We start from the raw sequence: 17484 nt of genomic DNA, 5'->3' as shown, positions 1-17484 counted from the left end.
TTGGTGCATTACGAACGCACAAAAATGTCCAACCCGCACGGTCTCTGTTGGTCACCACCCTGGATAAGAACCTCTACCCTATCGTTTACGGTGCTCGCACATACATTTGACACTGGTGGACAGAATGCTATCAGTCCGGGTAGGTTTTATCGACGCCTACCGGAAGACAGTAGGTTAAAGGTGTTACCAAACGATACCGTGTGCTGCGTCAACCGAGACACTGAAGATTCTACCCATGAACTGTGCTAACTGTGAAGGAACGACCGCCAGGCAAGGTGAAGCACTACGATATCGGAGGTCACTTCCGTCCCACGGAGCAGGGGATTTAGTCAGCTACCGTACACCGTCATATAACTGACCTGACCTCCGTTGCCGTCGCGTTCGCGTTGCTCTAGTGCACACAACGTGCACGAAGAAAGATCGATTGCACCAGGGCGATTTGACACAGGAAGGTAAGTACTTTGACATACGGCTAGCTGTCAAGGGCGCACAAAGCGGCTACTGAGCAAATATGAGTAAACAAACGGGTGTTTATACTCGTGAATTCAATACGTAGTTGTTACTAATTCAGCAAATCGAAGAATTTTTTTTCCCTTTGTAAGAAAATGGTTCAAAAAAATCTGTTCTGGATGCTATTACAAATTCTATTATTCAAAATCAACGTTTTCACACAACCAACACATTAAACCGTTGACAAACACGTTCAGCTTCAACCTGTTCTACTAGAATTTTACGCGAGTACGCGCAGAAAAGAATCTACTCCCGTGCGTTACGCGTCCGATCGAGCGTTACGGCAAAGCCAAAAACCGCGCTCCACCGAGCGCGCTGCCGGAAAATGAAGCCATTAGCTAATTTTACGTACGATTTAAGATCCGTACTCGGTTCGCGGCAAGTACCGCCGACAGTGAACCCGCCGCCAACAACATAAAACGCAACATACCGACCAACGTTTTATGTGCGGCATGTGAAACAATGAAGCCCGCGCGTAATGCGTATGTATGTATGTATGCAGCGCAATGCCGGCACTGGTGATGGTGATAGCAAAACGGTGATGATGGTAGGAATTATTCAATTATAACCTTCGAATCCGTCGAGCAAACACGTGCCATCGTGCCCGATTTGCCCGATGTTCCGAGGTGGAGGCGGCATGCACGAGGCGTGCATGGGTCGAAATTACCTTCAAACACACAACCTAGTACACCACCAACGCGGTCGACTCACCGTGCCCTTCCCCGCGGTACTACACTTGGCAACCATCGCCCTCCTCTTGCCCTCCTTCACACCCATTCACACACCAACCAACACGGGTGGAGGACCGGTTTTTCGGCCCATTCGAAGCGCCCGTTTCGCGGGTGTGGCACGAAACCATCGGCAACATCATCGACGACACACACTCCGACGAAGAGGATCATCTTTATACGCTTGGTTTTTTTTTTACGACCGAATCCCTCACGGCAAGGCACGGCACGAGAGCGGAACCGGAACACCGTGCGGAAGCATAATCAACAACGGCGTGGTAAAGATGCGGCTGACGCAACGATAATGCGTTACCATGGAGACGCTCATGAATGGTGGATCGCCTTTAATTCACCCGTTCCGACGACTTCTTGTGCATTAAATTGCTTTCGGTTTCGATCGTACTTTGTCTTTTTTTTTGGTTCCAAGACAGAGAAGCGAGATGCACATTTTTGTGTAGAAATTTTATTTAAAATATTTCAAACTTTTGTGTTTGTTGATTGAGATCCAAAAGTTATTGTAAGCGAACTTCGGAACGATTGCTTTCACGCACAAGCTTTAGAACGCAACTTACCAATATCTGCCCCCTTCCCAATACGCATCACACTTCCAGAACAACGTGCGTTTCCATTAAGATGGCAAATATTTACGCGTCTCTCAAAGCAGCGTTCCACTACCGCCAGCTGGTGGAATTGTTTTGCGTACAATTGCTGCTACGAAGTGGAACTGTTGTCCCATCCGTGCGCATACCACGTGCTATCCTTCCTTGCGTCAAACATACGCACACGCGGTTTTAGTTTCTTCGTTGTTTTATTAGCTTTTGAGCATGGGTGAAATAATGCTTAATAACCGCAGCAGCGATACAGTAGTAATCATACAAATATGATATCGGTAGTGCTATTACACACCGGGGAATTTGTATGTTACTCTTGGGCGTAACCCACGGCTGAGAACGAAATGCTGAACGTGCTCCGTGTGACGGCTGCCTGGGTTGTCCTCCCTTGTGGGGACATATTGATTGTTTTTATTATTTATTATTGGAATTTATTGCGTATCCGTAATACGGTGGAGTGTACTCGGGGTTGAAACACAAGGAATCTTTTTACCAGAAGAAAGGACCTTCAAAATCAGACTCTTCTGGAGGCAAAGTGGCAGCATAGATGATCGAAATAGTAAGAACCAATTAGATGGAATCTGCATAATGAAATCCAGAAATGGCATTTACCCCGCTACAGCTAAACAATCCATAATGATTTGGAGTGAAAATTCCAGTTCCAGATAATGACTCCGTCTCTACATTGTGTCTTCTGCCCTTGGAAAACCTCTGCCAGAAGCTCACTAGACTGCAGCACAACCTCTGTTGTCCAGCCTGCCAATATTGCTCTATAATTTGAATCCATCGTTTTGTCCGCTTCTCATCAATCAGCATCGTTCGCTGTAATTGTTGCGTCCAGTTCCCAGACGACTTTCTTCTGCATGCTTACGGCTACAGGTTCCGAACATTTAGCATCAGCAGCAGCAGCAGCATGCAGTTCTGGGGCGTTGGATCATCACGGATTATTACCTTGAATTTTGTCTGCACCCAAGGGAGTCTGAGCGTCAAAAACTCCGCTGTGGAGAAACGGGATACGAAGAGTTGACGTCGTGGTTTGGCTTCGAGGGTTGGATGTAAGCAGTTTTTTTTCTTTCTTTTGCCCCTTTTTTGTGCAAATAAACGCCCAACATTCTAGACAGCATCGAATCCAAAAAACCGGACCGTACCGAAATCGAATTCAACAACGACCGACCGGTGATGATGATGATGCAGGGATTTCGATCGTGAAATCGATCCACCTGCGGGGCATCGATCCGTTAAGTTGTGCCTGATTTCAAACGGATCTCCGCCCTTTTTTGGTTATTCAGTTTGGTTTAGGTTTTCCCTTTTTTCGATCTCATCTTGTGCGAGGAAATACTAGCTCGCGTGCTGCGTGACACTAGCGGACAAATATGGAGCGAAATTTATTGGGAAATTTGTCTTTAAAAATTGGAAAAATTTGGATTAACAACAATGTTACAGATGATCTCTTTGTCACATCTTTTAAGAAATCTTGATGCAAGTTTGATAAAAAAGATTTCTTACAACAACCTGACACAAAAGAGTACCCATCACTGTGCATCGTCAAACATTTTTGCATATACCACCTACTGCAATGTTTGCTATCTTCATCCACAGTCCATGATAGCGTGCTCACTAGAAACTTGGTTAAGAAACTCGCTCGAAACTCGCCTTCCTCTACCTCCAGATTTCATCAGGTCTTCCCCTATCACATCTTTCACATTTCTTCGCTAGACAGCCACCAGAAGAAAGATCGACAGTTCCAGACGGAGACCCCTCAGACATGCCGACTGCAGCACGAAATGCATCGCCAGACTTCTGCCAGGCTATCATGAACCGCCCGGCATGTCTTTCACGGGTGTGGAAGAAATTTCGTCCTCCTTTCGTTTTGCGTTCATGCTGCAAGATATTTCTCGTGTCAATTTTGCTCCTGCTCCCTTGCGCCCCCTGGAGCGTCTCTCATGCAGTCCATAAACCGTAGCCATATCTATTTGGCTCAAACGGTTTGTCTGTCTTGGTGAAATTCAAGCCAGCAAAAAAAAACAGGAAAACCCGCGGGGGGAGTTCTTGGTTGACGTGACTTCTTCATCGTATTGCAAAACAAAAGCCGAAAACGGTACCGAAAGGAATCGGGTGATCGAATTGGTATCGTCTCAACCCTTTGGACACGAACCCAGCGTCCACATTTCTCTTACCCTCACCGGATGGACCACAACAAAATCTCAACAACTGCTATGTTAAGAACAGGGAGTTGGGAGGGATAAAATTATTAGATTTGTTTTTGATTGGAAAGCACGAAAATGGTGCCCGAAATGGAATCCCCTCAACCAACAGCATAATAATGCCAATGTCCCGTACCCTCCCAGAGCCCGGAGAGATGCAGTTTTTATGCATCGACACCGGATAGCAAAAACCAACAGCTTACAGTTAACTGGCATTCCATCGAAACGGTGAGAAATCTGAAATTTAGTTGATCGAAAAGTTCACTCCGTAAAATGGCTTCCATGTAAAATCCGAATCCGAATCAATACCGATTTAAAGTACGCCTAATGCCACAGTGAGTGTGACTAACTCATTTGCAGATAATCAACACATTTAACGACCGCAGAGCGTGTGCCACCATAGACTAATCCTTAAAGACGCGAGCGCCTTTTAATCATATGCAAATGCCGGGCACCGATAATGAGCCGGTGTCTGGTCGCCACGCAACCGGTCGCTTAAATCGCTAAGTGCAAAATTAAGAACTCTATCATTATTGCACCTGGTTAGCTGGGCTGCTGCTGCTGGTTGTCGCAAAACGGGGGCCTTCGAGCATTGGCAGCTTGTCTGAAACGCGTCAGCGCCTCACATCGCACACCTGAAATAACTTTTCGATCGACCCACGATCCCCTAGACCGAATTGCACTTTCCACTGCAAATGTTTCATTGTTGCAAAGAAACAACAAAAAACCAACAACTAGCTAATGCCATCGATGATGGGGCGAAACAATTTAAGCTCGATCGACCCCCGTTCCTCTCCCCTTAGCTCATTTCTTTCCTACTTCCCACATCGATCAATCCATTTGAATCGTTTCGATCGTGACCGATCGTCTCGCGGAAGCTTGATTGAGGGTTATGCACTCGCACGGTAGCAGCAGCAGCAGTACGGTTGAAATTAATCACTAATTTGTAAATCATGCACCTCGGCACCCAGACGGGAAACCCAAATGGTTCACCCCCTCTCCCCCCCCCCCCTTCCCTTCCTTGCTCCTAGTCGCGATTCTAGAGCGATTCTCTACCACCGCAAACCACCGTTCATTAAATTTAACGGGAAAAGTACCTCAACCCTTGTGGGGTCTGAGAAAAACCCTCCCCGAATGGATGCCACTTTTTGGGGGCGAGGTGAACTAAATGGAAGAAAAATAACGCTAAGGAAAGGAGGAGGAAAAAACACACACCCCTTAGATTGACAAACGATACAAAATCGTTGTAAATACATCACTTCCCTGGATGGATCAACAAAGTAGGGAAAAAAACAAAACAGATCGATGCTGCAACAAGCAACAACCACCGACACAGGACGGACACGTAAGCGTCTTATTAATAACCGTTTTAAAAACTATTTATTTAATAACACCCCGTGCGGTTAGTAATTAGAACAAATAAAAATAAAAATCTACCCGCCGGCGATATCGGGGCAAAGCAGGCACCACACATGCTTGGAACCGGCGCTGTGCCTGCGTTGTCAATGCAGGTTGGCACTCCGTCTCTCGGTTTTGATGTGGACGAAATTCGAGACGCACGATCATCGCGTAGTGTGCAAATTATAATCTATACGCCCGGCACTTATGATGCGATCGGTGACTATACGATCCATCACCGATGCACCGGCCGTGGTTGTCGGGGGTTTTTCAGGTGGAAAATGTCACTGCAGCGAGAGCTTACGCACCGGGAAACTGTGTGATATTGTTGTTATCTTTAATAATTTATTTATTTTGTTTTGCAAACCTTTCCCCCCTGTGGCATTTATGTGTTTTATCGCTCGGCCTCAAAGGTACTCAATCATGTGAGAAATGGGTTATGAACCGTTTTCAGGTTCTTTCGTTCTTATCTTAGATTTGTGGGAGAATCGCAGGAAAAAAACACACATCGATTGACTCGTAATAAACAAATCATACCACTAAGCAGCACACTTCATCGTGCAATGAAATAATCAGTTATTAGACACAATCTTTTACACTTTTACTTCCCTTTCGATGGGGGGGGGGGGTTTGCACTGTGAGACAGAAATAAATAAAGGCTACGCAATAAACAGCAGTTTTAAATCGATCGATCGATTGCTTCGAAACGATCTTCGGCTATTTGATTCCGCCATAAAACGCACGCTTGCTACGACAAACATTACTCGTCGGAACGCCCTGTGTTCCAGTTCAGTGTGTGGAGATGAAGGGGTAAAAAAGACACAACCAACCGATGATGATGATTACCAGCATCAGAGGCACAACACGAGTGACACAAGTGGACAATGATAGATCCACCGGTCAGCAACGGCAACGGAGATGGGGATGGGCAGTTGCGGTATAAAAGGAAACATAAATCATTAAGATTGAGGAGTGCATAGATGAGCTGTTAGCGGTATGCCGGGTCGTTACTTGTTTGTGCACGCGCACGGCTACTAAACGCAAACTGCAACAGTAGACGTACGCCGTCGCAGAAAGTGGGCCTCGCATTACTAGAATGGCTCAAGAAAACGCTCTATTAGGGTATGCCCCTCTGTCTAGTGGCACTTATGTACCTCTGATGTGTACAGATGATGTCCAAGAAGTCGCATCGCTGAATGAACTTAATTCTATCGAAACAGATAAATAATTTGCTTTCTTAGTGTTTACAAGATATAATATAAAACCTGTACAAAAGAATATAGAAAAATGTTTAAATTAATCATGTGTCATTTTGTGTAGTTTACACACACAGAGAGAATGCAAAACACCTGTTCCACACTGTGTGTGCGCGAGAAACAACCATATGTATGACGGGGCTAAACAACTGTCCACAACAAGGTTGATAAGGACATATAAAAAAACTCAAACTCACAACAACCCCAATCAATCCATCCTCCCTGTTTCGCTCCCGATGCGTGCCGATTAAAGCATGTAAACGTGTGATTAATCTTATAATTTTTCAATTAATCATTCATTTCGAGAAAAAATATTGAATTATCCCTCATCAATCCCACCGGAGACGGTAGCGCAGGAAAGGATGCTTTAACGACCGTACGATCAAACCGACTGGAAATCGCTCGTTAAAAGCGACGCAAAATAGAGCCACCCTGTTTGGATCCTTTTATTTTTTTTTTTTGCTTGCTCCTCATTCGGTGTGGTGGAGAATTTTTATTCCTCTTTTTTTCTCTTTGCTCTCCTTTATGATTTTTTTTTTCATTGACCACCTTCTCGTGTAATGTTGATGGGTGTTAAAATGTCAGTAGCTTTTCCATCTTCTCGAAAACCCATGCTCGAACCCTAGTCGATGCGCGCTCAATCACGATTCGATTCACCTGTCCAACTTCACCCACCCCGCTTCAACCCCGTGCTAAATGGACCCTCGTTGCCGATCCGATCCATCCGGAGGATCGATCAGTAAAGATCATATTTCAAATGAAGGAAGCAAAAAAATCACCCCTTCCTCCCGGCCGACACGCCGACGATGGTGGCACTTTACTCAATCTGAAGCCTTCATCATCATATCGTTTTGTCTCTGTGTGTGAGGTTTCTTTTGCTTGCGGTTCAACGGCGCAGAAGTGGTTTTGCTTGGGCGAAATTCATAACAGAACCAGCATAAGCGCGCAACCACTAGGCCAGACAATCACATCACGTGAATAGACCCGACTAGAACGGAAACTAGTTGCAATTTTCATAAATTTCCTTTTTAACTGCCAACTAACCGGCACCGTTTGGCTGGCCTGCCCGCTGGCAAACGGAGACAATTGGCGCATAACCCCCCAAACCTGTCTTTTTCCACCCTCCCCCGAATCGGTACGTCTAACCGTCTCACACAATACCTTCACTTTGATGGTCGCGAAAATGCGCCGCAATCAACATAACGACGATGTCGCTGATCAGCAGAAGAAGACGGGGTACTATAAAATCTACCAAAAAAAAATCACAATTCATGCTTCACCATCAGTTGCAAGATCATGGTCTAGGAAGAAATCGGTGTCAAACAAAGAAGTAGAAAAAATATGAAACCTTTTATGTTATCACAACACACACATATTATGACCCTCCCTCGAGTGTATGGAAAGAAATTTGCAAAAGAAAGCAATAAACGAGTATATTAATTTTCAAGACATTAAAAGAGAAACCGAATGATTATGCTTCACCATAAACTAAGCCGCTAATGAAGATGAGCTGTATGCTTTTTATTCTTTTAGCTATTTTTCCAACGATTAATCGAGCAAAAATTCAATCAGGAAAGCATCTATCAAAACGATTCGATTGGCTTGGACTCATTTTATCGTGTCGTGTGTGTTTGAAGGCTGATTCGACACATGTATGGTTTCTAATAGACTCTCCAAACATAGGAAAAAGGCTACAAAAGTGATGTGACTGATGCATCACACTAGATCGTAAGAGATAGGGAGTAAACAGTTACACGATCACGAAACGAATACCCTCCTTCCTTGAGTTCCTTGTCGGGAATGTTTTGTCTGTTGAACCTTATGGCTGTAGTTCCTTCATTCTGCCCACTAAACCATCCATTAGTATGCCCAATGGCGCTCAGCTTTTGCGACTGTTGCTTAAGCTCGATGTGAGCAAAAAAAGTAGTCGTTCTTCTTCAAAAACTATTCCTCGTTGCTTAGTAAATGTTTCTAAATTTGCGTTCCATTTCAATGGTGAACGACGAAAACATTCCAACTCCTTCACCACCGGGAATGACTTCCCCCCGTACGAATGAAAAATCAATCAAAATCAATTTCGCTCGCAAACGGGCATAAAACTCAACACTCGCACACGAAACTCCACCGATGCCACCATCAGCGACTCGGGACTCTCGGCGAGACGACGTGCCTTTCAGGAATTCATTTTGTATTCAAATAATATATGCTACATGAGCGGAGTACCGTATCAATTCCGTCTTGGCGAAACGGTGTAGATGATGTCCTAGAAGCGCGCAGGTGCACCATTACGGGGGTTCTGGGCAAATGGAAGACACAGCCCAACCACCAAATGGAAGGAAAGCAACTCGTGTACATACGAAACACGAAAAGTAGTCCAAAGCTCCACCATAGTGGCCCCACCTTGGTCATGGTAACCGTGTTTCCCATACGATTCGATTACATCGTCGATCGACAGTACAACACTTATGAGCGATTCGATCCGTACGCACGGACCATACATTTCAATATAGGTATATTTGTACGTACAAATAATAAAATAAACCAAATCAGCCGGCACATTTTTTTGGGGCTCCCGAAAAAATGGTGCGTTCCAGTGCTTATCGCAACCCTAATGCCCTGATATTGGCCCATGAATCCAGTTCCAATTGACAATTGTGCTGCGGGGTTCCATGGTTTAGTGCCTCAAACATGTTTCACCATTCTGGCAGCAAAAAGAAAGTGTAGCACCGTGGCCGATAATAACACGCAAAGTAATAACGCGTATTTGCATTATAGGGAAAGAACTGGAGAGAAGAAAAAAATCCAACCCAATACATTTTGTATCGCATGTGGCCCATTGTGGAACAACACCAGCCGCGATGGATTTTCAATGTTACGCTTCAACATATTATGCAGATTTTGCGATGCATAAATATCGTGACCAGGGTGAGACGTCCAACAACCATACGCAGATTCGGAAGTAGTACACGTCTGTACTCCCTATGGCAAGAACTGCTAAGATTTGGTACGGAAAGAAATCCAGGCCCATTACCACGTACCCAACCTGAGGCCGATGGAGGGTAGTTGAGAATAAGGGAGACCGAACGGTGTACGGAGCGTGCAGATAGCTCCGGGAGCTGAGCTTATCCATTTTTTGGTACAATCCGTATCTAATACGAGACATCCGCTAAAGTCCCCATCCAGACCCAGAATGCCAAGATTCGCGTACAAGACGCGCGGACAGGTTTCATTCCGTTTGTATTGTTTCTATACTGTTCTGATGCTACACTTAAGTGTGAAGTTACTTACCCAATGTTTGCCGATCCGTGAGTCGTCGTCCAATTGCCCGGTAGCGATAGAGTTTCAGCACGGAACGGTTCCTGGGGAACCAACATGCCGGTGCAGAAGGTCGTGGTCGAACAGATCAACCAGACGGATTACGTGTCCACGACTCCATACTCTCACAAGTATAAACACACACACACAGAGACGGACGCGTCAGTTTTCCTCTGTTTGATGGCTGCACGGATGAGAACGGCATCAGTGGCACGGAATCGTCGGTACGGAATTCATTGTCGATTCGATAGGCGTACGCCTTGCCGCGTTGCTACTGCCGGCGGCGGCCGCGAGATGGAAACGATGGACGACGACGCAACCGAGAACGTCATCGTTTGGCGTAGCACAGTGGTCGACGGATGTTGCCATCCTGCCGTCAAAATTGATTCCTGCGAAGCGGAATCTATTCAACGACATCAAACTGTTGTAGTTGAATAGGAAGAATATAAGTCATTTTGTCGAGTTTTGTTAAAAGAACTATTTTTATAAAAGAGACTATAGAAGGAAACTATTCTTATTTGAGTTTGTAAAATAATAGAAAATATTCTTTGGACACATTTTGGGAGTCCGAGGAAAAAATGTCAAATACTTCCCAACAAGTCACAGTACAAGCGCGAAATAAAGCTTGATTGACAATTCGAAGCATGGGAGCAACATAAAACTAAATCACCCATAAATACGATCACCGGGCAAACCACTAACCGGGATATTGGAATATGCTACCCACCAAGCCTAGAAACACTTGTTGAGTATTCAAATAGAAACAAACCTAACCCGCATCTTTTCAGCAAACACCGTACGAAACCTCATGTGATGAGGCGCAAATAAAGTATGTACTCAATTCCTTCGTTTCTTTATTTTTATTGTTGCTTTTTGCCATATTATTTCCTACGCTAGAGGCAAAGAGCATGCAATGGAAGAAAACTCCCAAAAACAAAAAGTTAACCTTACCCATTTATACACTTTTGCACCTCGACAATGCGAGGAAAAGAACAGTCAACTGTCTGCTCAATTGAAATCGCGGCTGCATGCGCGGAATGCAAAATTTGCAAACGGACGCTAGCTTTTGGCCGCTTGCGACGGGGTGTTTTGTGCGAATTTGTGGGACCGGGGAGCAGGGTGCGACGATGCCACGCGAAATCTGCCGTCTGCCTCACGTTCTGTTGCCGTGTGCGTCCACCAAAGGAAACGCAACAGTTTGCACACATCGGGCACAAAAAGTCCGCCAGAGCCGGTGCGCTATGGTTCACACTCATGTTCCATGGCCATCCCAAAAACCGTCGTCCCAATCGTCGTCGGCTGCACATATATGCACCCGTGCGAGTGAGTTCGTGCAGTGTGCAATAAAATTTATCCACCTTTCTGACACGCCTTACCCGGTACCAGCAGACTCGATGAAACCGACCGAGCGAGCTTACTTTGCCTCGCACTTTTGCAGCAGGAGAATGCAGTTTTGCACCCCCCGAAATGCATACCGTTTGGCACACTTCACGTTGCACCAAAAAACACCCCGGGTCCGAACACCATCGGACGGTTTTGACATTGTTTGTGAGCTTTGCTTTTGGGAATTCATTTATTCGGCGTGTCAATAGCGTTAGTTGGTCAAAGAAACCGGTGCTTCTTTCGCGTCCGTGATGAAGCGTCGCGCTTTGGTAACTGGTCAGACGGTGCCCGGTAGCGTCCTTCGGTGTTTGGCCGTTTTCTACTACTGACTGTGATCGCGTGTTATAGATTTTTGGATAGTGAAGGAACCGATGCGTGTAGGCCCTTGATTGACGGCATCTAGTAACAATGTCCGTTTTATTCAGTAAAAGAAGAATATCTGAAGTTTACATTTAATACCTTTTTGTGTAAAAGTTCTGATCCAAAAATTGTGTTATACGTGAATAAATGTACATATTTACTTTACACTAAAAAAACGATAAAAATTTCAAGCTTTTAAGCTGCCGGAAGGCAGAACTTTCTAGAACCGTGCCACACTACCGTGCAATCGATGTTTGATTGACCGTACAGTGTGCGCGTAACGACATGAACCGAACGATGGCCGGCTAACCGCTAAAAGGTGAACCCAAAACCCATTGGCGCGCATCCGCTGTTGTGCACAGCTACGGGCAATACGCTTCCTGTTTGTTTCGCACACCCTACCTCCCCACCACGGGACCTCGGGATCTTGCGGGTCGCGGCAAGTCACTGCCACCGGTTCCAGCCGACACGACTACTCTTCGCCCTGTCACAGTTCACTTACCAGTTTGCGCATTGACCTTTTACTTTTAGTCCATCAATCAACTCGATCGCCTCCTGGAGGCTACCACACCGGTACGCATCGTGCACCGGCGGTACCGCGTCTCATTTGCGCGATTTGGTGCTTGTGAGTATACGATGACACGTTGACTTCATCACCGACATGATCGGCCGTACTCCGCCAGAGGTTCACTCCTCCATCGCTTTCCCGTATCAAAAGCAGCAGGGTCTCATCACACCGTATCAATCCGTTTTGCCCGCCACCTTCTTCGCGTATTCCTGCGCAGCACAGATCGTAGCGTTCAATTGAACGAGCGCGATCACACTCACGATCGCGGGCAGCACGCGCAGCCTGCGTAGGCGTCCCTGTCGAACAAGATCAGCACGGCGCGTCGAGAAGCACGATCTCTAACGCTGCCGCCACTTGGAAACCACCACCAGCACTCCGGCACTCACATGTGACCTTGTTCAATTTCACCCTTCTACAACCTCGTCGCGGAACGGAAACGGCTTGGCCGAGCGTAGCATCGAGCGCAGTACAGCTGAGCAGCACAACGCAACTCCTACTCGTGTTTCGTTTGCGTACGCAAAGTGTGTTCGTTAAGTTCCTACAGTTACACGGGTGCACTTGCACAATCCATTACGGTGGCTAACTCGTTAGATCGTGCCAAACGAAGTCCGGCCCTTGGTCGACCGAGATGGTCATAATATGCGCGAGTGCGAATACTCAATTACCGCTCCATCAGCCGGGGTCGTTACATTGTGATAGTTCGCTGGTGACTCCCTCACGGCGATCATTACCGTGGGTGCCATCAAATCACCACCATCAAGGTGTGCTGTTGGCGATCTAAGAATCTTTCAGCTTAAGTGGAGATTACTCGTTACTTCACGCACGATCGCGACACCTTCGATCGTCGCGGCTAGAAAGGTATTAGTTCTTTCCCAGCACACACACAATTCCCGGATACTTTAACCGGAGCGATCTAACTCTGCAGTTCGACCTCAATTCTTCCGTGATGCCTTCCGATTCGCTTTGCTCAACGGCAGCAAACGGTCCGGGGTTGTGACCGGATCATCCGGATTTATCACGTGTGTACGTGCCCGATACGTATCCGAATTCCTTCCCAGCTCGTAGGACTTAAAACGGGGGTTTGGCGTACAAAACTTAATAATGCTTTTGTTTCCGCACGCTCCGAATCTGACAATCTGTCGCTTTAGGGTGGCAACCGTACAAACGTCCACAGTTGCCGTATCTAAGCGAGATCGAGATACAGAGGTACGCGGAGTTAGGCCGTACCGCTCGGTGACGTAGCTGCAAGGGAGTGGCCACACATATCGGCCACACTGGTCATAACGAAGATATTTTCTACCCATGACTCAGCCACGATCGGTAATGATTTGATATTTCTACGCCGTGTGTTGATTTCTTCTTAACCCCTAAGGAAAAAAAACACCTTTTGCCATCCCAACGTGCACACGATACCATGTCCTATACATTGTAAATAATCAATAAATTTTCCAACTTGACATCCTTCGCTATTATCGGCGATAAAGTTTTATTGCCGAAAAAGCCAACTATTTTTATGTATGTCAGCGTTCGCGCCCAACATGTCCATCCCTAGGAATGTCGTCATTTCATCTCGAGCTTCTTCAACGATCCGGCCACGGGGTGCGTGTGTTTGACGCTCGCTTATCCGCAAAACCCCGTAGACGATGATGGTGACCATGTTCGTTCGTTAAAGTGCTCACGACGCATCTTTCGGCGGTGGTTGGTGATTGATTCGTTAGCCAAATGGTGACCAGCTGGGATATCCAGTTTTCTGTTTTTGGGGCTTGAGTGATAATAATACAATTTTGAGTAATTTATGGCACGTGGCTTAACTTAGCTACATACTTAGTGAAAGTATGCCAAACGAACGATAAAGGAGGCATGATTTAATACTGTCCTTATACAAAACTTTTTCCCAACATCGGTGTGTGTGTTTGTGAAAGATGCATCATTTCTATGGATCAAGGTGTATAAAATAAATTACCATTAGATACTGAGCTGTCTAGCAATCGGTACGAACACTCCACCACTAATCAGACCCCGTTGCGTTCGGCACTCAGCTCAAATCTTTCGAGTTTGCTTCGCCATACCGCATGTCAGCGTGATGCGTGATCTAGCTAATGATTTTTATCATAATCCATTGATTAGTTGCCTCGATCGTCGTCCTACTGTCTGTTCGCCTATCTTCTCCGTTAACAACTTGTACGACTAAAACCGTAAGATCATGGAAACAGGTTCACTATAGGCGGGATCGTCGATTTGTGATCCGCGATAGACGACCGATTCCGTCGTCTAGACTCTTGAGGAAAACGTCAACAGTGCCACCGCACTTCCGTCATACAAGCGTCGAACTAATGCGGGGAACTGGTCCTCACTATCAACCGGGGGTACTTATTCAAGGTGATTACTGTTGACAAGTGGATCATTCGCACGTTCGTTGGTTGATGAGAGTTTAAACAGGAGACAGAACAGAAGTTTGAAGGAGTTATCACAACACATTTATGTCACGTTCAAAAGTCCGCACTACTGCGTTACTATTTATGTACAACTCACCATTTATACGACCTTTGTTGAGGTTCTTCACAAAGTCGAACGGGTTAAGTTCTCCCAGCAATATGTCTTATCAGATTAAGCTGCAAACTATCGTAACCAATGCGTTTCAATTACAATCAAGTCCATAAAATCAAATATCATAATCTGACTACCGTTTGCTACTTTCCCACTGAACCAATATGTTGCAGTTGCTGCACCTGAGCCTGTTGCCGTTGGTGATTAAAATTCATAAACCATTCGCAAGCAAATTGTAGGCGGTTTCTCATGCAAATCTGCACACAAATAGGAACTCCTTGTGCAAAGCATAAGCGACATTCTACGAGTTCCTGCCACACGGGCAAAGATAGTGTATTAACTCACATCGAGATATAATGCAACTATTCCTCCCGTTGCTGTACCGCAGCGGAGCAGCAACAACAAAAAAACAGTTCCCCTTCCGGAGTTCCCACCGGACCAGCCAACCGGATGGTGAACGAGCGGGAGAAAATATTGTGAATGAATTGAGATTATTTATTAGAGCTTTCGAGATTAAAAAGTTGTTTGAAAAACCAGTTTCCGCGAGTTCAAACGGTTGCGCTGGTACTGTCGGGCGGCCGTTGTTGTTATTTCTGCTCACAGTTGCCGGCCGTTTTGCTGCCCCCGTTTGCTCAACACATGTGCGCACACCCGGGCGCACTTGAACAACCAGAAACACTGACCTTGGACCAGATGGATCCCGTGCCTACGGTTGTGTTTGCAAAGGAGCAGCGGATTACGTACACCATTCATTACCGCTCTTGGCTTGAACCAGTTCGAGCTGGGGCTTTTTGGTGAGGTTCCTCCGTGCGAAGATCGTCCACGCTCGGTCGCGACCAAACGCGATCGTAACCATCTTCGATCGGTCATAAATTAGCCCAATAGTACCGAGCTAACCTTCTTCGGAGCGCAAACCCGAAAAAACAGCTCCACGGTGATCCACGAGATTTGTGGTACGAGAGTACGTTGTTTGGAATCTGTAGCGGTGCCTACTGAAAAAAGAAACACCAGTTCGAAGCGTCTAATGATCGCTACAGTGTTGCGAGTAAAAATCCAAAATCCATACCATCTGGGACCGACGACACCGATACCGGCAGCAGCACCAACCTCAATTCCTATCGGTCAACTTGACGGTACCGCGCAAGCAAACCGAGCCAGGCAAGTCGGAGTTCTTGCCGTACGATCGATGCGACAACCATGTCGATGCGCGTAATGCTCGTACGGTGGGACAGGTTATCTAATTAATTTGTGTGCCCACTCTACACCGTGTGCCGCAACACGGTGTGGGTCGCCCATAACCCCGTGACAACCCATACTCGCGCCTGGTCCCGGCTCGCCTTCCTGCCCACACCAGCCCAGAATCGAAGCTTATATCGAACCGATGGATGATACGAAACCCGCACCTCATCGGCCAAAAACCTCATCAGGGCTTCTAGCGCGCCTAGCACATCTTTGGGAATGGGGAATGGAAGCTCAAATAAAAATAATAAAAAAAAAACCTCCAAACCCCAACTCCACCAGGCTGCTTCCACGCAGTATGGACCGAGAACTGTGGAAGAAGCCGTCGTCGAAAGAGTCGATTTCTCTGCGAGCTCGCGCTTCAATTCGGTGTAACCCTCCACTCGCTCGTTGTGTGTGTGAGTGTTATAAAAATATATAATCTGCTAGATTACTCCTCTATCTAAATCTAACAATGTAATAACTTATATTCAATGTCATTTGTTAGGTTAGGTTTCTCTCTGCTCTGCCCGTTAGCCGTACAACACACACGTCTTCACCGTGTGGGCCTGCGAACTGTTACTACCCCCAAGTTGTTCAGTTCTTCTATCCAAGCTTTCTGAGCCTGAGATGGGTCTTCCACCAGCTACGCAACCCGTTCCTTCCCTGCCTCGACACCACCAGAACTCGAAGCATCGGTGGGAGGGAGGATCAAGTATTGAGGTTTCTTTTTTTTTTTTTTTGAGATACCACTACGAAAGCTCGCAAGAACCCGAACCGATCGAAGGTGTGATCGCTGAACAAAAGTTGCGCGACCCAAGCGCGACAACCACTCCGGCGGTGAAAAGATGGGACGATCACTATTTTTTAATCTTACAGCCCTAAAAATTTTGTTAGATATGCTTTGTCCCCCCATATTTTCTGTTTCCCGATTCCTTTTTTTTCCTTTGCTTCGTACACAAATGTTTTGTGTTTGTCGAACCGTGGTACGGACTACGTCTGGTGAAGCTTTTGGAGCTCGAAATGGTGCAATAATGTTTATTGTTTGTTACTGTACCGGCTTGCCTGGGCGCTCTTGAGAATGGGCAGCTTTGTTTGAAGGCCGTACGGTTGTAAAAAGCATCTTTATTGGGTGAATTGGCGCAGAGAAATCTGCTCGCTGCTAATGTTTTCTTCCAGTGTTTAAGCATAATCCTTGATTAAGCTAGCGCGAAGATCTTACTCTCCCTACGGTGAGAATAAATAAAGTTCTTTTGCTGGGTTTTGTGACATAAAATTGTATTGCCTAAGGCAAAGCTCGCTAATCTACTCTACTTTGCCACTAGCATCATCAAAATTAATCCTAGACAAATGCACCTTTAACACACCGACAAAGAACCAGACAAC

General features: G+C 46.1%; 1 protein-coding gene across 2 annotated transcripts in view; it reads right to left on the bottom strand.

Moving 5' to 3' along the window:
- Nucleotides 1-12434, bottom strand: part of LOC125771495 (uncharacterized) — a 145022-nt gene extending 132588 nt beyond the window's left edge. For both annotated transcript variants that reach the window (XR_007419310.1, XM_049442180.1), the window contains exon 1: nucleotides 9996-12434. Coding sequence is in view for 1 of the 2 variants with exons in the window: in XM_049442180.1 (XP_049298137.1) it covers nucleotides 9996-10081 (86 nt within the window). In the remaining variant the exon portion in view is untranslated. The remainder of the gene's footprint in view (nucleotides 1-9995) is intronic.
- Between the last annotated feature and the right edge of the window lie 5050 nt (nucleotides 12435-17484).

The sequence above is a fragment of the Anopheles funestus genome, chromosome 3RL (genome assembly GCF_943734845.2).
Source record: "Anopheles funestus chromosome 3RL, idAnoFuneDA-416_04, whole genome shotgun sequence".
In the NCBI taxonomy this organism is placed as follows: Eukaryota; Metazoa; Arthropoda; class Insecta; order Diptera; family Culicidae; genus Anopheles; species Anopheles funestus.
This window is presented reverse-complemented; position numbering and strand designations above follow the sequence as displayed.